This window comes from Falco peregrinus, chromosome 9 (assembly GCF_023634155.1).
Source record: "Falco peregrinus isolate bFalPer1 chromosome 9, bFalPer1.pri, whole genome shotgun sequence".
NCBI classification, from domain to species: Eukaryota; Metazoa; Chordata; class Aves; order Falconiformes; family Falconidae; genus Falco; species Falco peregrinus.
In genome coordinates this window covers 17,160,166-17,185,067 of record NC_073729.1, presented here as the reverse complement: position 1 = coordinate 17,185,067, position 24,902 = coordinate 17,160,166, and the positions used below count along the sequence as shown (strand labels likewise).

Here is a 24,902-nt window from a genome sequence, read left to right as displayed (position 1 = left end):
GAAAGACTTTGGGGGGAAACACAGGGAAAGATCATACGGTCTAATTCCAATATCATGATGGAAAATGCAGGCTAAATTCATATTAAACAAAGAATTTTGGCATTGCCATCATGCTGCCGTTAGGCTGGCATTTCTTTTTAAGTCAGATTTAGAATATATTCCTGGTTGAAATAACAGGATCATTTTGATCACATTTCTTGTATTTCAGAAAAAGCAGCGGAGAATGTGCTGCTGGTGGTGTTTAGTAACTGGCAAAGTGAGACTCCTTCTTTGATACTCAAAGTGTTAAGCCTCTTGATCTCATTTAACTGACTGTAATGATGAGGCAGATGAAGCCTAGCGAAAATAAATGTTTAAAAGAAAACATTAAGGATAACAGTGTTACTGCTGCAGCTAAAAGAGAACGCTTTTGCGTGTCAAAGCGGATGTCGATGCACAGAATAGTCCAAATGCTGCAATTCCTACAAGGATTTTGTTTCTTTAAGTTTCAAGGGCTTGGTTGCTGGGCAAGTCTTCAGCCAGGAGGCACGTGGGCAGCTGTTTCCAAACCAACCTTGAATCCAAAGCACCAAGAGGAAGGCAGGAGCACCTGGCCTGCCAGAGTCAGCACCAGCTTTTGGGCACGTTGCTGCTGTCCTGCTTGTGGGTTTGGGATTATGGAGCCGCGTGATGCTGAGCAGATCAGGGTAGGATTGCCCCGTCTGTTGGGCGCTGCTGACTTACCTGCTGCTCCTTCTCTTCGTAGTGGTTCAGTAAAGACTGCCTGTCCCTTGGCTATCTATTTTCAAAATTGGAAAATTCACATTCATACGTTAAGTAGTGAAATGAATATATATGAAGTGGTAGAGTTGTCAGACCATAAAAGTAGGTGTGCTGTTGGCTGGCTGTGTACATGGCTAAGTAGGGAGTGCGGACAGAAGTCAAGTGACTCAGACCGCTGGATTTTACTGATCCCTGGCATAACCCATTCCTGCTTCTTCAGCATGCCTTGCAGGAAAGGGAAATAAATCACTTCAGCATCAGAAATACCCTAAAAATATTGCACTTGGAAGCACTTATTACAGCAGTCAAAATTTCAGAGGCACAGAAAGGGTGTATTTGGCTAAAGAAAAGAGAAGTTTAAAGGTCCAGGTTGTCCAGGGAACTCCAAAGCAAGTTACTTTATGCCTCTAATACAGGGCAGGGAGCCACCTTCTTACAGAAGAAAAGTGTCACCTAGAAAGTGGGCTGTATGTTCCAGTTGTCTGTTAGAAGTGCATAATACTGCTCTTGTTTAACCTGAGCCTTTTCAAATTCAAAGAAAATTGGATAATTTTGTTTCCCTGCTGCTGAAGAGTGAAACTGTAGCGATGAGTATTAAGTATTAATTCCTGAAAAATATTAGAAACTTCTTTTTAACCAATGTCATCACTGTCTCGTCCATTCACTAAGTGTTTCTATATTCAGCTTCATTAAAGCAATCATTCCCCATGGGCTGTTGGTACCATTCCTAAAGCATCTGAGCTATTAATTTTTTTGAACAAGTAGAATTTGTGCTTCTGTATAGAAGTCACAGAGTCTGGATACTATGCATTTTCCCAGATCATATATATAAACTTTCTTCTTTTGGGGCAGGTAGTACTTCAGAGTACTTGTTTGTGCCCTGAATCTGCTTGCAGAATTATTATGACTCATGATTCTAGCAAGGCATCTAGTACAAGTTTGTCATGTTCTTTGATTAGAAAAGTCAAAGATACTGCACCTAATCGATAACCAGCCTAATCGAATTGTTTGGGCTGTGATGGGTCGTTGTAGAGGAGAGGCTTGTATACTGGCATTCCATATCATCTAGCTGTATGACAAGGCAATAAATTCCGGTAACGTTGAGTGCTGTTAGAATTATACACGTGCAAGATATTTCCTGGGTTTATTCCTCCTAGAATAAAACCTTGTAAGATTGTCTTTAGATAAATAGATCTTCATTGTAGTTTCCTTTCTTGTAAAGCAAAAATCTGCAGCAATAATAACACTGTATTCATAAAAGCAAGATGGTTTCTGAGAATTATTGCAGAGAATTATTTTTTTCATATATTTTCAAATGTATTTATTGCAAATGCATTTTTCTTGACAGATTTTAGAAGCTAGTACCTTTCTTTCTTTCACCTCAGGGTTGCATGCAGGACTTCAGGCATCATTGGTTTTGGCATCTTTTTGGAATTAAACTTTCCTGGGTAGAGGACATTGTGTGTAATATAAATAGGATAAAGCTTTCAGTCTGTGATTACACAAACCTGTTTCGAAATACACAAATCTGTCTTGCGTTGTTCTGGCATGTGAGAAACTTGTCCTATTGGTATAGCAAGTACAAGTCATCATCTATGACTCTGCTTTTTTCCAGGGTCTTGCTTAGAAAAAACTCATGATCTACTTGTCAGCGATGGCAAAGGCATCCAGCTTCTGCTGACTTTATGTAAGATTTATGAGTGCTTAAAACTAATGAAAATCTGACTGTTAGTATTCAGTTTGATGCAATTGAAGAATTATTCTAATGTATCAGCTTGCTGAGCTTCTATGTAGAGGACGAGATCTGTTGATGCTAGTGAGAAGGCTTTCCTTTGACTTCAGTGTGGCTAACTCTTATGAGTAATGTATTTCATTTCACATATTCCAAGTAATAAGTATGGAGAGCAATCTGTTTCAGCTGTAGTTGATCTATTTCTATCAAAGAACTAGTCATATGCCAGAAATCTGACAGCAAAGGCAAAAGCTGCATTTTCCAGTATGTGTGCAATGGAGACTCATACAGAAACATGTTCTGTGTGCAGACAAGTATCTGCAATAAACCAATTAGCATATGCACATTAGATGTTTTTGCAAAAAGCTGTTTGTATAACAATATGGTCTTAAGCTCCACTTTCTTTTCCCTTGCTTTTATTTTAGTAGCTTAAGGAAAAAAATATTCTTCCACGATAAAGTATTTATAAACTGTGTCAAAGACAAGTTAGAACAGTAGACCTAAGGCAAATTCCACATGGTTACAGTGCAACTGCTCCTCTTGCTTCTTACAGTCTTTGTTTATGAGTTTGGAGAATTGTGTCCCCACAGATTAGCTGAACGGAGAATACTCCTGTGTCTGACTCGTTGGGCTTAGCAACCTCTTTGTTAGACTCCCCGGAGAGACCCCATGGCTGTTCCTGGGAAGGCCCCATCAGATTTATATATACATCTAACTGAAATGCTAACCAGCAGATTGTGCAGGGCTTCTTGACTCTTACCAGTCCCATTTTTATAAATGCAGTCATCGAATTTGACTCAGGTAAAGTACATCTCTTGCAGCAGCATCTCGCCAGCAGAGGCATTGCTGGCTGCAGCTAGGACCATCTGTCCTTTCTTGCTGTGGGTGAGGGTGTCTTGCTGTTAGGGAACCAGATCGGTGCCTTATTAAGCAAGAGGAAGGTATCCTGTGTGTCTGGAAACTGTCCTGCGGGCTGCTGGCAATTTGCTAAGAGTGGCTAAAGGATTAAGAGGATGCAATCCCATCAGCTCCTAACTCGGTGAGGTATGTTACGTGTCCAGCGGTATGCCTCAGACAGCAGCTGGGTTGCTCGAGCTGTTAAGAGTTATTTCAGTCTCAGGTGTGTGAAAATCTTTATGGTGTGTTTACACAGCTGTCAGTGCTGACGAACTGGTGGTGGTAGCACAGAGCTCACTCCATACCATTGGGAGGCAAATGGGACTTACCTTTCCAGTTTAAAGCTAGCTCGCGTATACCTGTGGCCACAAGTGCTTTAAGAAATGAAGCTAAACAAAGAGAAAAATCCTCCTGTTTTATTTTGACACTTGGAACTTGTTGACCTACTACTGTCATGAAATGCCATAAAATATTTTAAAGCGCTATTGAGATATTGATGTAGGGCAGCTCATGGAGAAGCTGTTCAAGAATGAAATACTGAAATTAAGCTGTTACTTCAGTCTTCCTAAATATTTTATTCATAATCCAAAGTGCTGGGTAGTTGTACAGTTTTTAAAATTTGGTTTCCTTGGTTACCACCACATCCTGAAGTTGTATTAGATGATGTCTGTTGCTGTCTGCATCAGCACAGATGTCAGCAAAAATGCTGGATGACAGAATCTGCATTATCGTGAGGGATTGTTCCTGCTGATCAACAACATCTACCTATTCTTCTCCACCATGTGTCATCTCTGTTCTATTTAAGATTCATTTTTTATTTGTCTGAACTACAAAGTAAGAAATGTGCTATCTTAGCGATTTGTGAAGTATCATATATACACCTGGCACTTCTTACTATCCAAGAGTATAACACTTTTTAAATGCGGATGCCTCTAGGTCACAGTTGCAGACCAAGTACAATGTAGGAGCCAAAACATAATTGAAAAAAACTTTTCATTCGTGCTGCAGCTTTAGTTTCTCACAATAAATCTTGGGATGCTCATTGTTCATGGATCACTGACGAAATCTATGTGATTTTTGTAGTTAACTTGTAAAAGGGTTGAGATTTCCATGGTGTTGTTTTAGCCCACACAAAGTAGTTCAGAATGGTATCAACCATGCATTTTTTGGACAGGAAGGAGTCATTCATGATATCATTCACAAATATCAAATTACTTCCATCTAGGCATCCTTGATGAAAGTTAAGTATTCTTCCTTTGTCACGGTTATATTGAAATTCAGTTCTTATTGATGAGAGTGAGTGCAGGATGTAACAGAGAATGATGAGAGGCAAAAAATACCTCTGATCTAATCAAGAATAAAGTTTTACTTGCTGCATAGTTCGGGTAGTAGTTCTTAACTTAAAAGTAGGAAAATACCAATATACAGTTAAAAATGTGCAGAAGCTAGGAGCTCAAATAACACTTAAAACTTTTATTGTTTTACTAAACGTGATGTTTTGTTTTGCTGTTTTAAAGGTATATGACCGATGGTGGCCTGGGCCTCTATACGCGAAGGCTAAACCGGCTGCCCGATGGCATGGCTGCAGTGCGGGAGACAATGCAGCGCAATACGTCACTGGGCCTCGGAGATGCTGACAGGTGAGGTCTCGTCCAGCAAATGCTTGCGTGTAACAGTGCGTTCGATTCACGCTGTGTCTAATACGGATTTGATCTCTAAGATGAAATAGCTTTAGGAATTCAGATTCTGAGTACATGGATATAAGCTTCTCCAGAGTATTTCAGATGTCAGGATAAATGCTGACTTTATGTCTTCGGATTGCTTTGCTGAAATCTTGTCTGGGTTTTTGTAGACAGGATGCAACACAAGAAAATGTAAAACTTCTATTTTTAATAGTGTTTGAACTAAAAAAGACTTCGTTCTCTTCTCATTTCCACTGATTCTTCAAAGTCGGATGATTCTGTTTGAACGGTCAAGGCCAAAGATCAAGAATTAGGGGACTAAAAATCCATGATTTATGGGAATATGATAATAAGGGAAGATGGGAGATGGACAGTAATGAGACTGTATTCTGTTAGAGCTGAGGTAAATGGGTTAAATACTTTTGCTTTTAATGGCATCAGCCTATAGCTGCTTCTTTTCCTTCCAAACCCAAAGCGTGGTGAGTGTTACTGTTGATGTAGTAAGTGAACCGTATCCTTTCCCTTCCGTGAGGGGCCCCTAAGTATGTACAAACCATGGATTTTGAAGTACAGGTTTGAACCAATTTCTGAACTAGAAGGTTTGTGGGTTTTCTCTTTGTTTTGTTATCCATAGCTCTTTCCTGGGACATAACACAGCTGACTGAGTTTGATATGACTGATACTTTCTTAATAGTGATGCGTGGATTACTAGGGAAATACAAGTGATGGAGAATCTAGCCTTGTTTTCAAAGCAAGCCATACTAAATTTGCTTTGGTGTTCTCTTGGTATTAGTAAAGAGCAGGATAGTGAATCTAAACAAAAGAACTAAAACCTCTCTGAGAATCTCGGCTCGGTTTCAGTTACTAAGCCAACATATGTTCGCCAGTTATAAAATAAAAAGTGCTTGCTCCTGGTTGACTGGGTGAAGGCATTGCCACCTGGTGATGCAATGGAGGAGTAATTAAGTGTCATCCTCATCTGTTGCTGTGTCTTCTGAACGTTGTCACATTAACAGAAGCTATCCGTTTACAATACTGAATTGGTTGAATATAGATTATATTATTGTTTAAGTAACAGCCAGCTTTCTGGAGAGCTAGTAATACATTCCTTATCGTTGATTCCTTCCCCTCTCTGAAATATCAGATTTTCTGTGAAATATCAGAAATTCTGTGCTTGCAACACTTTTTCTTGGCATGTAAATTATTCTCACATTTTATTTGGTAACCTCCTTCCCTGAAGACGCCACACATCAGGGTGAATTACGTACATTCAACAAGAAAGAGTATTTGTGTGTTTAAATATATTCCAATTAGAATAGGACTGTGACACACTGAAATGCAATCCCGAGTTTAAGTCAATTGTTTCAGCTTTGAAAATCGTCATTCTTTCAGTTCACATGGAGGGGATGGACTTTACACACAATAAAGACTCTGTGGCTGGCAATTTAGCTGCAACACGGGATCACAGAAAAATTACCCTTGATCCCACATTTGGTGACATTACATTATTATGTGATGTTTTGATTTAGTCTTTTCTGTTTAGAATATAAGCCTACTCACCTTACACAGGCAATCAGAATTTTCTGACAACAGGGCAGTGACTTAAAAATCGCTCCACTTGGGTTGCTGGGTGATCATGACGTGCAGTTTAAACAAAAACTTAATCTTGGTTTCAGCAGCAGTTTTCCAGGGTGCAAATTGGCGTAAGGAAAAGGAGTTGAATAAAACGGTGCAGTAATGAATTGCTTTCTTCATGCTGTGAATGGAGGCAACGAGCAGGATTGCTGAGTTTCTTTATTGGTACACCTAGAAAACCTAAGATTACATTTAACTTGTTCAAAGCAGATGTTAATTGAATGCATGGGAGAATGACTGTGAAAGGCTATGAACCTTGGAGTATAAAGTTAATCATTAAAAAGTTACCAGAGGAATTTTTTGCAATATGCTTACTTGTTTAGTTTCTTGTGTTATTAATTGTAGAAGTTTAGTTGTGAAGCTTTTACTCGTTGGCTCTGCTAACATAAAGCACAGACCTTAGAAGGTCCATTTTCCCCTGCAGCAGGGAAATCCAAAGAAGGCAGTTTAATTTAATGCTTGATTGCAAGGTTAATGGAATCGTCGTACAACACAGCTGAGCTTATGTATTCAACTTCAAGACAATTTGTGTTTGCATAGAACAAAGATATTTTTAGTGAAAAAGGCATTAAAAATGCCCTTTTTAATTTTTTTTTAGGTTTATGTTTTATTTAATTTTTTTTTTAAGGTTGCAGTTAGCCACCTATGATTTTGTCTCTTCTGTATGTATGGACTTGGTGTGTACCATGTGGTTGTTTAAATTGATTTCACATTGTTAGGTGTGGCTGCTTGATCTGAGACTAAATTCTGCCCTTACTTCCGTATATGTAACTTGCATTTATGAGTGCCTATAGGTAAGAAGGAAGAAATTTGAAACTTAGATATGGGTAAATCTTTCTGTAGTTGCTTACTTGTTCAACCTATTTTTCAGACAACATTATTCAGACCTGTGCTGATTTATCATATCCCTGTGAATAGGACAGGAGACTGTGTTAATGAATGTGAGCTTGTCAAGAGTAATTTTAATGCCGTTATTAGGGCAATGTCTATATGACTTTTTAAAAAATCCTCAGTGATGAAGTGCTACTTCCAAGCATGATTAACTTGGATCGTTTCACCTTACAATTTAATTTGAGGTTGCTTGAATTACATGTCTTTGCATAAGCGTGTAAGGCATCCAAAGGTCTTCCCAGCTTTCGACACTTAAGGACGTTTCTCATCAGACGGCAAATTGCATTGCCTTGGTGCTTCCAACAGCTATGGCATCGGTGCGCTGCAGGTCAAACATGGCTCAGGTGCTGAGCGTGCTCTTGAAGGAGTGTTTCTGTATCACGGTTCAGATCTGTGCTGACTCTGGTAACAGTCTTGTCACACTGCTGGTTGAAAACAAGACCGTATTCAGTTTAACTCTTAGAAGAACTTGTAACTGCAACTGGCTCCTGGCAGTCAGTAACAATTTGATAGTATTTTCTGCTTCTGGCAAGATTTTTGGGTAATCCCAGAGGAGACTGTAGAACCAGGAGAGGAGATGGACAAGAAAGAATTGTAAGTGAAGCAGAAACCAAGCATGGAGTCAGAGGACATTCCATGCAGAACACAGCTATCTCATTATTAATAATGAAGTCATTGAATGCAGATTTTTTTCAGATGCTGTGGTTTATAGTAATTTCTACAAAAGGTAAAAATTATGGCTTTCCAAAATAGCTGAAGAGTATAATTTTGCTGTTATTTTGCATTTTATAAGAACAGATTAAGGCTATTTATATGTCTCTTGGCTCTGGTAGTAGACAACATTTCACATTCATTCACGGAGTAAAACCCTTTGACTGGAATATGTTTAAATTCAATAGCTGCAATTTAATTTCTTGAATCCTGCTACAGTGATGAGATAACTAAAAAATGAGTTAGAGTTAGGCGCTGGAGGGAGATTGTTGGATTGCCTTCATAACCATGGGAACTTGGATCACACTTCAGAAGAGCTGAAAAGCAAGTTGATGCAAGTCATCTAGTTGGGGGCAATGTTGGCCTGTTCTGAAAGGTGGGGATGAAGCAGATGTCACTGCTTTTGGAAGGAGGCAGGTTCCACTGAAAGCAGAATTACAGACAATGTGCTGATGAGTATCACATAAGAAGCTGCACCGAATTTTCTTCTTTTTAGCCTATTTGTAGTCTACTTTATCGTAGACAATAGAAAAACGCTACAATACAAGAAAAAAGAAAATGGAATTTTTTGTTAAGGTATTCTTTATGTAGTTTTATAGTAGGATAAGATAGCTTTAAGTCCTGAACATGTATTTTCAGTTTTACTGAGACAGTGCACCTAAAATTAAATTAAGGTAGCTGCGGTTCCTGGCTTTGCAGGTGAGGAGTTAAGTCATCCGTTCACAGAGAATATCCATTAGCAATACTACCCCATTATTACTCAGCTCATCATTATTGTAGTTTTGCTGCTCTAGCAATGGTAGCATGATGCATAAGAAAAGGGGTAAAACAGAAAATGTCTTTGGAATAGACACACAGACCGGATAGTCTTTGTTTTAAAATGTTAAAACATGACTGGGTTATATCTTAAACTTCAGATGGGCCCAACTGTTGTAAAAACACATGGAAATAGATACTCCTGCATTGTAATCGCAGTGGAATTCCCATCATCTCCTTCCCCCGCAGCATCTCCTGTTCCTGCAGTGGTCCCTCAGGACTGTTGACATAAGTGTTTGTGGAGTTACACAGTAAATGAACTTGCAGGGAGATTCATTCATCTGGTATTTTATGTGAATGGGTTTGTGGAGGGAGGATGTCCATTCTGTCAAGAGAAGGAGTAACTGTATCCATTGAAATCATCTACAGACCTCAGATCTCCTCTAAGAAAGCTGTTGCCAAGCTGTTACAGCTCTAGCAGGAGGATTTTGTGCCATCAGTTCACAGCTCCTTCACTTCAGAAAGCCCTGGCAATTGTTCTTGCATTCAGTTGTTACAATGAATTTATAAATTCTACTTTTACCATATTTTACGTTGCTAGGACAGTGGAGCACCCCTGTTTAAGGGTCCTATATACTAAATAAGCACGGTTTTCTAGAAAACAGTCTAAAAGTCTCTAAATTGGTTTAAGGTAACGTCAATCAAAAAGTAAGTGCCAACACCCAAGCTTTCATTGTTCGCTGTATCTTTGCTGTCTGTCAGTCACTGCAGTCGATAAATGTAATGCCCACGTATAGTTGCTTAAGAGCAATGTCACAGGGCTGATGAAATTATTCATGCCTAACCAATCTACTCTGCTTGACCATCTGTTTGGATTTTATCACCAAGTTTGAAGAAATACTACTGCTTCTAAACATGCACGTTGTACCTTGGTACCTGTAGATACCTATCTCTGTCTTTGAAAGAGCCCACATTTATCTTGAAGAACTGACTCACAGAAACAGGGAAATTCACATTGCAAAGATTCTTTCAAGTTTATGGCATTGGAATCTGCTGATTAGAGCCACAATACCATATACTTTTATTTTCCAAGGAATCTTTTTACAAGCTGTAATCCAAAGTGGTTTTAGGTTACACAAAGTAATTGCAAAGTTAAGCAACAAATAGTAGTTGAAAGCAAAGGTATAGTAGCTATAGCCGAGGGCTAAAATTAGCAGTAACAAAAGGGGGGTAAAAAAACATTCTGCATTCAAACAAGGCAAGGTTAGTCAAGGGAAGCAATGTCTTTTGGCGGATTTGTTTCAGTGGGCTAAAGATGACAAACTTCTGAGCATGTAAGCTTTTCTTCAGGTCTAAAACAGAAGCAAGAATTTACATTACTAAACACAAGGTAAAGAACACTCGCTTTACATATACCAAGATGTATTAGTTTAGACTAACTCTTAAAGGCAGACAGTACCTACAAAGCAGGGAAAGTCATGATACGATGTTTCTGTGCTGTAGAAAAAAAGCAATTGCAATGTGTAATGTAAATTGTAATGTATAATGTAAATTGTAGTGTGTAATGTGGAGGGATTAACTGGGGAGAGGGAGCAAATTACAACAGGCTGTAAAGGCTATCTCTTTATTGAATCTCTGGTTTTTAATATCCACCAGAGTTGTTATTTTAATACTCTGGTTTATTCTTTGAAGATGCTTTATAGAACTCCCTTGAAGATGAGAAGGAAGAAGTTAGAGATGAAGTGGCCGTGTGAGAATTGCCCCCCTTGGGTAACCAGGTTTTTCTTAACTTTGTGGCTTGCACATGCATTCATTCAGTGGGTGCAGTAATGGGGGGGTGGGGGTGTGTGTTTCCTTTTTTTCCACACGCATACTTTTGGGGATACATATGATACGCTGGATAAGGTATACTGTGTTCTGGGAAGTACTTCTGTAGGATTTGGTGATAGTGTCAGTTCTGTTTAGAGAGGCATGATGGAATGGGGCTATGTTGGGAAGTTTTGTTTGTTTCTCAGGCGTGGTCTAATTTTACTAATTGCATGATGGTCAGCAAAGAGTTTGCTTCCAACAGTCAACTTAGTGAGGCTGGGAGCTGTTTGAAGGCTAGAAAGAGTTTTGAGGAGGGAATGACTTAAGGAAGTAGATCATTTTTCAGCAGAGATTGGATTTGTTTAAAAATTTCTATCCAGGCTCTAGATGATCATATCATGTAGCACTAGCAGATGTATGATTGATGGGGGGCAGAGGGGTTGGTAATTGAAGCAGTTCTGTGCCTTAGTTAATTGACTCTGAAAAAGTACAATTCATTTTCCTGTGGGAGAGTCCCTTTTGCATGTATCCATGGCCACTAACAAAGGCAGGGTTTACTGCAGTTAGGAGCTATGTGCACCCAAGAAGCCAAGAATGATCCTGTTCTCTTGTGACTAATACCTGGTTTAGTAGCTCTGCAGGCTGGCAAGGCAGTTGAGTGCAATTCTCCGCCTTTTTCAATAACTTCTTTCCAATGTGGACATACAGTTCTACCACTTGACACTAAAAAGTAACCAACCAAGCCAAACACCCCACAGTTGCAAGCTGTTCCCTCCAAAACGGGTGGATTAGGCAATCTTCATGTGCTTGACTTGCTGAGAATTGCTTTTTTGCCTAGATGGAAACACTGAAAAGAGGCTGGATCTAGGCTTTAGGAACCGCATTTCTTGTTGAGACTTTTTTCCTCGTGTCATGCCACTTGCTTTTGTTGTTGTCATTCTGGGGGGTACTTACCCCTCTGCTTTAGCATCTAATTAAAATGCTTAAGCCAGGAGCCAAATTTCATTACAAAGCTAGTGGAAGGTGGCAGGTTGCCCTCGAGGGAGCAACTCGTGGCAGAGTCAGAACTTTCTTGTTGCCTGTATATTCCGATGTGGACAGTTTGTCAATTCCTCTAAAAGGTTGCACTGCAGCATGCATACAGGCAAAGGGAATTTAGCTTTTCCAGAATAGTGGATACGGATTCTGTGGAAACAGGAAAAACTGCCTAGGGATGGCAAAGTCGTCATCCTGTACCACTGGAACTAGATTTTCCTGAAGTGACATTTCCTTTCATGCCCACCCACTCTATAAGTATAAAGTTGATCTAACTGCTGATTTGGAGGCTTTTCTGAAACCCTCGATATTTCTGGTTCCATTGCCAGAGATTAGCACTGTCTTCTCTGTTGTATGAAGTGGCTTTTAAAACACTTTAGGCATGTGGGAAATGAAGCTTGTATTCCAAGGGTAAACAAGATTGTAGATACAAAGACCATTTTGAACTGTATCAGGGGCTTTGTGCTTTGCATGACAAACCGAAGAATGTGAAATGCTTGCTGACATAGTGCAGACTTTGTTATTTGGTTTTCCATGTCGAATGGTAAGAGAGTCAACATAGTCTCACAACTGACCTACACCAGTAACCTCTGAGTTTGGGATTTGGAGATTGAATAGATAAAACTAATAGCAGACAGCTGTCAGATTCCAAAAGAAGGATCCCAGTTTGGGGCTCTGTGATGAGTGTGGAAGCTCATTGTGGCTGTAAAGCAGATTTCAAGACAGATGATGTGTGTGTGTATGTTTATATATATATATATATATATACATATAGTGCGTATCACTAAACATGTCATTACCATAAAATCTAAAGATTCTCCCATTGGTCTTTGTTTGCCCTTCTGAGTTTGTTGGGGCTTTGGAGTTGTCCAGAATAGTACATTTCATTACAATTTTTCATAATGTTTTTTTGCTTCTGTTCTACAGCTATGTATTCTCTTGTGATGATAATAATAGTCTATTAGTATTAGCTTACATGTCAATAGAAACATTAGTGTTAATAGTCAGGATCTAAGCTTTTTGTTTAGAGGCTGAATGTTTCCTTTAATTGTCTTGTTTGGAAAATGGTATCAGAACTGTGAGTCCAAATGTAAGGTGCACATGTCTTCCTGCACGTTCATCTGAGCTTCGCTGAAGTTTTTTGTTTCTTTTTCTTTACTCTATTGATTACATTTATTGAATATTCAGTCATTTATTCCCAGTTTTGGGACAAAACTCCAGTGAAGAGCTTTCAAACATTGTAGTGCAGATGGGGTGAGGGGACACTCTGTATCATCAATGAGAACCCTCCAAGGAATGTAGGATATCCAGATGCATTGATCCATTGCCTATACAGGGAAATGGGACTCCTCATTTGGACAGCCAACTAAAACGTTTAAAGTTGGATGGTACTAACAGACCGGTATATCCAATACACGTCCGTGTCTGAGCATAGCGGGAGAAGCTGCAAGGTATCCACAAGTTTGAGCTCGTATTTAAACCACTCTGTATTTCATAAGCCATCATCTCCTACTGTCCTGAGTGGCAACTCCCATATTAAGAAGGTACTAAAATAAGGGGGATACTTTTCGTCCATTCCCTTCTTATCCGTAAGTCCTGTTCTGCTCTTCTCCATTCCTCAGCTTCCTCGTGGTATAGGGATTTCCCAGCAGTACGATAAGGCGACTTTGTGACCTTGTTTATGACAGCTCACAGGGTTCAGAGTGGAGCTGAGGCTCCACAGAACAAGTAGTCACTTTGCTCATGATCTGTCAGAGCTGAGCCCCAACATCCTGAGGCTTAAACGCCCCAGTGTTAATGCAGCTCCATGGGGTTTAAAAATGCTCTGCTGTTATATAAACAGGCATTAAGGCTTTCACGTGATAGTTCTTATGTTGCTTAAGTATATACAGTTAAATATACATTTGGCCAGCATAAATAATTGCATACTCTACAGTGGAAACACTTGGAGCTACATTGTGCTATTACAGCAGTATTATGAGAATGTGGGTAATTTGGTTTTATTAGTAGAAGTTTTTTATATTCTCCCTAAAAATAAAACATCTAATTTTATTAGCACTGATTGCTGCAACTTGAAACTAATTAATTTCATGTAAGTGGCATTGGAACACTGTGAAACCTGTGCACTGGGAACCTGAGGAACTGCCACACTGCTGGAGGCTATATTTATGTGTGTCCAGGTATATGTGGTCAATAAGTAGCCAGAGGATCGGCACTAAGCATTGCAAGTCTGATTAGTGACTTTGCCTGAGCAAAGTCCAAGGGCTGAGGTCAGCTCTTTTTTAACTATATGATTTTTTTTGTTGCTGTTTCTTAACTCACAAAGGTTCAGCTCAGCAGCTACTGTGGACTTACCATGTGCTCTCATCAGCCCCAAGTAATATTTTTATCTTTTTAATCTAATTTTCACTTTAAAGTTTATCTTCTCTGATTATGTTGTTAGTTTAAGCTAATTTTCATATATATCAACTAATTCATTTGTTTTGGTTTGGGGGAAATGAGCAAACCACCTTGAGTGTTCAAAAAGGTTTTATTCCCTCTTTCATGTTCATTGTCAAGATTGATTTAGTCTTGTTATGAAACTTGCAGCTAGAAATACTCTTCCTAACATGACTTAATGCTTTAAACATCTCTTTGAAAATATTGCTGTTATTTGATACTATCTGATGTGCACATGCATAGTTTTATCTTTCATTTGCATTTTAATGCAAACATTTAATTTTTATTTTCAGAGGTGACTGAAACAATGTTACATTTGCAAAACTGGAGCTGTTTTTTGAATGCAGAAGGGATGAACAGAATATTATCGGGGAAATAGCTAGAGCTGTATTTGTAGACAACTGTATGTCTCTATGGAGAAAGGAGAGAAGGAAGAATCAAGAGTGTCCTGTGCCAGCTGAAGTTCACAGAGGTTATGTTCATCCAGGAAAACCTTATGTTCTGCTTAATCTCTATTTTGGGACTGTGTGCATTCTCTGTCTCCTCTTAGATAGAGAATTTATCCATCTTTGCTTTTAGACTGTTTCTGAACCAAAGGACTCATGAGATGGATCAGGTGGTGGCAAGAAATCTGCATTTATACATAGCGAATCTCTTAAAGGGGTGTGCACACACAAGAGAGATTTTCTGAAATCAGAAGATTGTGATTTCAAACTGAAGTCAGGATATGCATTCTGTGCTCTAACTTCTGTTGGAATTCTTTGTTTGCTTCTAACGATAACCACTAAGCCCCTTTGTTTGCTAAAATAGATTAAAAGCAAATATGCCACACAGCAACACGAAGTTGCTTGTCATTCCTGTTGGTCAGAGCGTGCTGGTGGTTTGGCCTCCCAACACCAACATCCAGAGGGTAGAATCAGAGGTGTCTTCAGCACTGTGGTTTAGAGTTTGGGTCCATTTCTGCAATAGTTTCTGACCAATTCTTGACTTCAGTGACATTCTGCTTTGCTCTCTCACCATGTTTTTATGTAATGGCTGACCTTGCATGAGCTGTAATGAGCTAAACATGTGACTGATAAAATAATCATTCTCTCCTGTGAGTCATACCATATGTTGCCCCCTCTCTACTACCATAATTCAAGGCATGCTTGACCCAGTTATTTTGCCTTTCCTACATCATCCCCTCTGTGCTACCATATTGTTTTCTCTTGTAGCCATTTCTTTATTTCCTAGCAGTGCGTTGTGCTTTCAATGGTGGGCTTTCATTTGGTCTACCTTTGTCCTCAACAAATTACTGAAACCCAACTTTGTCCAGGAAATGTGTTTGAATCTTAACATTGCTCCCCACTTTGGATGCATTCTCCTCTTATTTAATGGCATCAGTATCTGATTTCACTTTTAGATTTTAACACCATTGGAATGAGGGAGCTTGCAATACATGGCAATGTGGTTAAGTTTTTTATGGCAATGTATATGTTATCGAATCATTTAGGAACAAGGGATTATTTTAGAAAGAAAAAAATGAGAGCCAAAGGTAACTTACAATTTGGCTAAGCAAGCCTGGGTGAGATCATGGGAGGAAAACAAACTTTCTTTGGACATTTTCAGGAATAGTAGTGAATTGTAGCTATAATTTAAGTAGAATGGATTCAAGGGAAGACAGGCAAAACATGGAGTGATTATAAGGAAAACGTCTCTGGCACTTACTGACTTTTACACTAGCCTCTGGGAAGTCTGTTCTTTGTGTTTTTGAAAAATGTGTATGAACCAAAGCACAATTGCACGTTAGAGGGAAAGTGGTGTGAATAACCAAAGAGGGGGTTTCCAGGTGAATCTTTATTTCTTTCTTACTACTGAAGGCAAGGATTTTCCTTGTGGTTTTTTAGGTGTTCATGTTACAATGCAAAATATGAATGCTTGCATTAATCTATCTAGTAATCTGGGCTTTTTTCTATGTGGGTTTTTTTCCTTAGGGGCAAGGGGGCATATGCATCTAGTGATTTTTATCCTTTCATCCTATCATCCCTTGTGCAGTTCAGTTCATTAAAGTTTCTAAACAAAGATACGCAGTGACCACTCCTTAATTCTAGAGGAATTCAGTGAAATAGAGCTGTCTTTGTCCGTACTAGTTTGTGTTAAGTCTCTGGTAGCGAAGTGAGGCACCATCTCACAGCTCAGCTTTAACGAGATGGCCACATTCTGCCAATGTTGAAACAGGACAGAGAGATGAGAGGCTGGGTTACGATTATTTTCATTTCATGATTTCACTGGGATAAAAAAATAAAATAAGGGTTTGGGTTTCGTTCTTGTTTTTTCCTTATGGACTGGTGATGCAGTTCTAATAGAAAAAGTCAAGTTGAGGTCTCTGTTGTGCCTGACTGCAGCAGGGAACTCAGTTTTGGCCTCCTGTATTTGGGTTGTTTCTTTAAGAATATTTCTCTCTGTTGCTCCTGCCAAATTATTTGCTGGAAATAATATCAACACAAGATAATGAAAGGTGTTAATTGGACTCTTGGCTATTGAGGAGCTATCAGGTCACAGAAGTGGGATGGAAGGAATTACGGCTGAAGTCCTTTAACTCTCACATTCCTCCCCTGGATAATTTAACTATGAAAATTAATAGAGGTCCAAGGGAGTCTTCTTAGTGTTGGGAAGAGTTACATTTTTTTATAAACCAACGGGATATTTAATGATATTTACTCAAAGAAATCCAAACCATCTCTAAGACGTTGCTATGGCTGTAGCAGAACTGCCATTTTGGGAGTTTTATCTAAAGCTTGCGAAAGTACCGGGAGCGAAGAGAGTGCCTTACAACCTCTTCTTAAGAAAATAAATTTGCAACTGGATTCTAGTTATTGCTTCAAAGCTGCTTTTGTGTCACCGCTGTGGTGAAAGGGTATTGTGTTCGGTTAGAAGGTAGACCTGCAAAGCTCTCAGGATCTCAAAGGAAGAGTGAGTGGCAGGGAACAGTCTGGGTCTCTATATGTACTGCATATGAAAAATGGCATTAACAGCAAACGGAGGCTTTGCATGGTCCATCTGCTGCACCAAGCGGGCAGGGGTTCCTCAGGTTAAGAGCTGACATCATGGTGGAGCAGTGACCCACCTCTGCAGCAGATCTGTCTCCTGCAGTCCGATAGGAGTCATAAGAACAGACACAAAGAAACCCAACAAACCCAAAACAAACATCATGAAAGGATGTATCACATGTTTATTTACACACAATTTCAGTTCTGGTATTTCCCATCCAGTTTGTCCCACATGTATTTTTTCCTTCTCCTACTTGAGGCTTCTTGTGTCCCAGTTGTGTTGTTCTTGTGCAGCAGGTCCCAGCCTTGGACTTCAGAAGTTCCATCTAAATTAGTTTTCCCTTTCCTTTTCTTTTTTCCGCTTCTTCTCCAAGTAAAATCTCGGCTTTCTTTCTTGACTTACTGTCCCTGTTCTCCAGGGCCCTCCAGAACCAAATAAAAAAATTACATTGTGAGACGAGGTTTCTCAGGGAAGATACTTAATAACATAGTAGTAAAATCACATATATTTTCTAATGATACTCGGGAATTGTTGTGCTGTTTTTTCAACTGAGGTTAAAAACATCCATCCTTAGGTTGGCATGCAGCTTGGAAAACTTCAGGCCAAACAGCTCAATTTTGGCAAAATGATAAATAATTGAAATCATTTCCCCTGCTAATTATTTCATTACTGTAACACAGCCATATCTGAAGCTGAGGGTGTAGCCTCAGAGAGAACAAATATGCAGTCTAAAACCCAGCAGGGCTGGGGCTGGGGAAGGAGATACTGGGCAGGGAACAGCTTTGCAAGTTTTTGCTCTTACAAAAATGCTAGGAAAGGTTAGAGAGTCCTGCAGAGACCCTGGGACCTCAGGACCTTCTACAGGGTAGGGAGCAGCGCAAGGAAGCAGTGCCAGCATCAGTGATACAGACCTTGCAGCTGATGGAACTGGTCCAGCAAGAAAGCTTTGTGCAGAGCTACCGGGAAAAAAAAATAAAATTGTGCTTTTCTGTTACATTTCATGGCTGGAATGATTAAAAGGTAAAATTCATCTGAAGTACAATAGGATAAGGGTGGCAGGAGATTAAAAAGGTTTATGGCTTTGCACAGTTGAGCTTTTGTTTTCTCCCACTTTATTCCCATTTTATTCCTTTAAAAAAAAAAAAAAAAAGAAAAAGAAGCCTAACTGCTTTAACTTTCTTATCAGTAAAGAAGTAGAGAGAGAATGCAGATGAAGTTGCATATATCAAGAGATCGGTTGAACAGGCTGCAGTTCAGTGATGATGGGGGTGGGAGGGGAATGCAGCACCATAGCAGAGGCTCGGCTGAGCTTTGAACTGGATCAGATGCTCGAGGGCAATTAAACACACAAGATTTCCCCCTTTAAACAAAGGCACAGAAGGGAGTCTCCCTGTTTTCTGTGCTGTTAATCATCAAGAGGAGAGAAGAACGTGAAAACGATGAAAGAAACGATGGTGCTGTTTAAAGGAAGGATGTTAGACCCCAGCAGGATGCTTGCTTGAGTTGCATCTCAATAAATAATAAGCACTTGTTATGCTAATAGTCACTATTTTCAATAGCATGATTTGCATACAGATCATATGCATGTTAATTACACTGCACACACAGCCAATAACACACATCTCAGGTTTTGTCCTTAGCATTTTCATGTGTAAAATGATGCATCACGTTACTTAATATTGCAAAGTTTTGGAGTGCAAATGAGTTGCTAATACAATGGGGAGCAGCATACCGAGCTAGATACGGCCCGAAGATAACCGCATACCAGAGCCGGGGATGGGAGAAGCCCAGGATTAGTGTCACTTCTGGTTCTGACAACAACTGTCCTTGCACCTGATTATAATGAAAATAAAAGTGAAACAAAAGGGTGCATGAATGCATGATAGTGCAATGATGCGTGATAATAACTAACCCCTTGTTGTCTAATCACTGGGTGCATGCTTGAGGATATTGCTGTGGTTTTATACTGGAGCACAAAGTTTACTGGTTTTCTACTGACTTCATGCCATCTGGGGAGTGAGGACAGGCAAGACCTGGCTCTGTGGAGAGGTAGAATAGTGCGGGCAGAGCTAGTCCTTGAAACATTATTGAATTTTTGCCATGAATCAGAGCCATGTTTATGTTACATCAGTGCTTTGCATCTTGTGTCTATAGCATTTCTGACCATTAAGGAAGACTGAGCTTTTTGAGCTGGATCTGAAGGGCAGCTCCACAGTCGTTCTTCTCTCCTTTCCCACGCATGTTCTGGATGCCTAGCATTTCTCATTTCATTATGTCTAATTGAAAGTTCCCACTTGTCCTCCTGACCTACTAACTTAAATGAATAAGACCAGTAGAAATTAGCCCATAGGATGAGAGCACCTAACACCAGAAATGAATGATGCCCTATAAAATGTAACAATGTGACAGCTGAGGATGTGTCATGACGAATCTGCATTGCATCCAGACCCAATTTTGTATCTTCAGATGTGCTTCTGTAAAGCATAATGCAGCAATGGTTCAGGAATCTCTGAACCATGTTTCATACCACCGTGTAGCTTTCTGTATTCATAGCTGTACTGATTTTTTTCTTATACTATTTTGACACCACTGAAATCTGCTTTCAGCTTAGTACTTACAATGAAATTAAAAAAAAAAAAACAAAAAACAAACCTACAGTATCTTGGGAAAAGATCTAAGAGTTGTTATCTAGTGTTCCAGACTAAATATTTAACATAGTTCATAAGGTATCTAATAGAAATATTTACCTGTTAGGAAACTGTAAGAATATAATTTACAAGTTATTACCAGATTAATTTTTCAGGTATCAGATAACGATATCAGGTATCAGATAATCTGGGCCCTATAAGGCACAGATGTTTGGAATTAGTTGTTCAGTTTCAAAAGAAAATAATTGCTAAATGCAATAGCTCGCCCCATCAGTGTTCAGTTGTTACTGCCATTGGTGTTCCCAGTTGGTGTTCCACGTCCCACTGCAGCTTGCTCTGCATGGTTTATACTTACAGTATCTAATAGCAATTTAAGGGATTTGCTTTTCTACAGAGAAATTAATGGGTTTAATAATTTTGAAGAGGTGCTGCTCTCTCAAGTTCCCTCAGCATAGGCAGAAATGTTGTGCAGCCTCTGGTTCCCTCTGCAGCCTGCTCCCTGCGGGGAGCGGTGAGGGGGTGATGCACACCCTTGCAGAAGCATGGACCGAGTTGTGTGCAGCAGCCTGCAGCCAGCAGTGCGCTCGCTCTGGCTGTGCGCGCTCCGGCACCGCCACGGCTGAACGTGCAGGTGTAGGATCTGCAGGAAGTTTTGTTACGCCAGCCCGGTTATCCATCCGTTCAACTTTGCCGTTCCTTCTGCAGCTCCTCTGCTTCCCAAGCCCCACGCTCTTGTGCACTGTAATTGCAGTCAGCAGTCAACTCTGTCTATATTGACCTTCATCCCTGGTATGGAAAACATGACATGAATTTGCCAGTCGTGTACTAATTGCAGTCTCTGCTTTGAGTAGTTTGCCATGGGGAAGAAACCTTATGTCCCTTGCCAGTAGGCTCACGGTCACTACTGTAATTCTGAGGTAGCTTCTGCTGAGCATCTGTGACAGGCCAGAGACGTAGGTAGCACTGAACCAGCAGTTAATGTTATTTAGGAGCACGGGCCACCATGGGAAAGCCAATTGGCACACTGCAGAGTGTGCTGTCATCTTGTCTTTCTGGTGGAATAAAAGCAGAACATTTCACCCTTAGAGGCTTTTTGTGTTTGCAAGGAGAAGAGTGTTTTCTCTGTAAGTGAATAATTTTTGAGCAATGGAAAATAAGTTTTTGGTGTACGGTCTAAAACACTGACCCTTTGATGAGAGCAAATTTACCAGCTGAAATTTCCTCTTGTCAGGCTTCTACAAAGCTGATATGTTAGCTACCTGAAAGGCATGCTGTGATACTTTAATCTGGAGAGCCATTAGCCTTCTCAGGTGATCTACAGCTACAATTTTATTAGGGCTTAGTGAAGGTCGGAAGTTCAGGTGGGCAAGGTGTGATTGCCACAGGTGTTTGAGATAAGGAGTTATGTGGAGGGCGTACTTCTCAGCTGCTGCAATTTGCAAATATTAGTTTAAATCCAGTGTTCTATCTGAAGAGCTTGGGGTTTTCTTGCTGCATATTTAAGAATTTCTATCTCTGAATGAGCTAAATTCTGAGTCTGTAAGAGCTGCCAGCATTATTCACCAAACCATGAAATGCAGAGCTAGGAAAGACTTGTTTAAAAGCATGCACTGGTTAGAGCTGCTGTCTTGTAGGTAAGTGGATTGATTCAGTTACTTTTTGTGTTAGGAAGATTATAAATTTAAAGAAAACTTGCGTAGTTTTCTTAACCAGGCACAGGTAACAGTGGCAGGGAGCAGAAATGTCTGAAATTCTATATTGCATTAATAGCCTACAGTGAATTTGGCAATGGCTGGTTGGTCTGTTTGATGGACAGTACCAGTGAGAGTAAGAAAAAAGCAATTCACATGGAAAACCGTGTTCAAGAGAGTGGAAAGATTTTGCAAGGTAACCTGAGAAAGAGGCATGTCTGTTGGCTTGGATACAATCTTTGGAACATCCTAGTGTTGGACAGGCAAGGTAGATCCCTTTGTTTTATTAGAAAAATGCAGATGGATTCTCAAAATGAAGGAAAATTTAATTTTTGTTGAAGTTGAGAGTTTGCATCTTTGTTCTTTGCTCATTACTCCGTAAAAATGTTTATGTGGTTTGAATGTCAGACTCAGTAACACAGAGAATTTGCAAACACTGAAGATCAAGCTATAATGACGCTAGCTGGATTTAATAGTTCTACTTTAATTAGGATAAATGAGTTTACTTTTCTAGTGGGATGTATTAGCGTTTTTAACAGCTACAGCAACGATAAAACAGCTGTAAATGCAGAGATGTATCTAATTAGGGGGGGGCCAAAGCAATTAAGACGGGCATACTCTGTTGATCGTAACTGAACAGGATTTGACAAAGACAGATAGAGTTGACAGGGGTGCTTTTAGTGTGGATGCCATGAGATGGTTGGTGACCGCAGTGAGATGGTTAATGACTGCAGCTGATGAAGCACTAACGATTTTAGTATTTTCTTGAGGGGGTGTGGGAGGGGAGGGTGAATCAAGTTTTACAGGACTTTTCAAAACCATAGCAGAAATATTTGGAGAGCTGCTTATTCAATCAGAAGGATCTGAGCCTGGTTCTGTAGACACCATACTTGGCGTGTCCTTCTTGGGCCTGAATGCATCCTCTGACATAGTCCCCTGGTCCCACTGGCTGGAACAGAACCTGTAATTCACGTTTTAGCTCTTTCTGAGCTGTTCTCTACCTCAGTGGCCATAAAGAACTTTGCTTCTAGATTACCTTTGTATAGCTTCTTTCATATCTGATGTTTCTGTTCTCTACTGTATTGCTTGTTGACAAAGAAAATATCTTAGAGAGCTCAGAAAACAAACTGTGCATCATATATGGACATCTGTCATACATTCATCCCAAGGCGTTTTTCAGAGTCCTGAAAAGAAAGCAGTGGTGCCAGCTGCACTAGTTTTGTAACTTAATATGTTAGGGATCAGGCTGCAAATCGTAACTGTTGCAGATGACAGGAAAGTCTTACAACAATGAAGTAGTAAACTGTTACTCTATTCAGTGGTTGAGATGGGAAGAATTAAATTTTTTGTCCTTGGTCAGTGGCATGTGTTTTAAAATTGGTGATTGTTGTGCTCTTTGGGAAGAGGGCTGCTTTTTACAGTTTGGAGAAGGACACAAAACTGCATTTAAAACAATGGGACTGGCATTTCAATCTTGCATTTCACTTCATTAACTGTTTGCATTTTAAGATCAGATTTTCTTCCATTTTGTATAGACTGTTCTTACTAATGAGCTATTTGCCATGTTACATATATATATATATGTTCGATTTGATTATTGTTCGATTTGATTATATTTGATTGCTGATACTATATCAGAAAAAAATGAGCCTAGAAAATGTATATACAAAAGCATATATATGGTATGTCGTAAATATGTTGATAACATTTTTCACTCAAGGAGTTTGAGACTTGGCAATGTGTTTAAATTTAGAAACAAATGTTTGGATCATCCCAGTACAACCTCTGGATTCAGCGCTCATATGGAATTCCTCTAGGATAATAGCATGCAAGCTGCGTCACTGCCCAGCATCCCCCAGTTTTATCGGATTATCTCCAGTTGCCTGCCTTTTTCTTTCTCCGCTGCCACTGGAAAGTAGCCGTTGGTGTTTATTCACTCTGATGTGCTTATTCATTTGAAGTGGGTACAGTGACAAGTATGTATCACCCTTGTGTCAACACAAATGCTCCGTGTAGGCTACTGGTATTTTTTAAACAAACTTTGAAGTAAATACAAAATGTTATAAACCCACTTTTTATCGTATATTACACATGCATAAATAGCCCTTTCTTCTCCATCAGGCATGCATGTCACCTTGTTGGAGGAAGCTGTGGTTTTCTTTAATGGTTGGTCTGTGAAAAGAAATTCCTAGGAGTTACATGCTGAGTCTGTCTCATGCTATTTTTCTGACGCATTATCAATGCAATAATCATTAATCTTACTGCAAATCATTAATCTTATCCCATATTTGGCTTTTCTGTGTATGCACAGTCTTTGCAGGGCCAAAATCCCTACTCTTCAAGTCAAGTCAAGTTTTGCCATTGACTAAAGTAGTGAGGGACTTGCCTTGGGTCTGTAAAAATCTCACCATCTTTCCCTAAATCTGTGATTGTTTAGTTCCTCTGCGTTGCATAGGTACCTATGCAGTAGCGCATGCTGATGGCTCCTTATTACTTTCTTCTGTACAACACTACCCATATGAGTAGTTTTAACAAAATCCTGAAATATTCACATGTTCACTTCTAAAAATACATAAATGCAGACAGCACCATCATAATAGAATTGTCTGCTCTCCGGGAAGTCTCTGTGGCAAGAGAGTACTGTCACCCTCAAGGTTTAAGAATGCGCAGGAGAGTGTTTCATAGCATGTATCCCTCATCAGTCTGCAAACGTAGTGCCTTTTTCATTCAGCAGAATGGGGGGAATTAAAAAATAGATCTTCATTTTTCCAGACCCGCTCGTCCTGGCTCCCAAGCTCTTTTTGGAACCACACTGAAAAATCACAACTTCACAGGACTGTGGCAGCTAGCGTCAATTTTCTACCACATCTCTTACTGTGGGTTTATGGTGCTTCCAGTGTTCCTCTGGTTTTAACTGGAAATACCTTCCCAGGATTGACAATTACATATGAGTTCAAGGAGCTGGGTGTGTGTGTGTGTTTAAATGTACTTTAACACAAAACTTAGTTTGTTTAGGTTGATACATAGAACTTTAGCCCTGTAGTGTGATGCATAATACTTGTAATGGTGCAGCAGTGTTGCTGTGTTCCTGCTTTTATTATCTCACGTGTATCTTTAATCAATGAATGTACTTGAAAAAGGTGTATTTTTCATGTGCTCAAGTTAAAAGGATAGAAGTATATTC

General features: G+C 39.6%; 1 protein-coding gene across 7 annotated transcripts in view; it reads left to right on the top strand.

Moving 5' to 3' along the window:
• The window catches only part of NAV2 (neuron navigator 2), a 410,341-nt gene that overhangs the window by 315,895 nt on the left and 69,544 nt on the right, over nucleotides 1-24,902 (top strand). For all 7 annotated transcript variants that reach the window (XM_055813584.1, XM_055813586.1, XM_027790864.2 and 4 more), the window contains exon 11: nucleotides 4,909-5,031. In XM_055813584.1, the coding sequence (XP_055669559.1) occupies nucleotides 4,909-5,031 (123 nt within the window). The remainder of the gene's footprint in view (nucleotides 1-4,908; nucleotides 5,032-24,902) is intronic.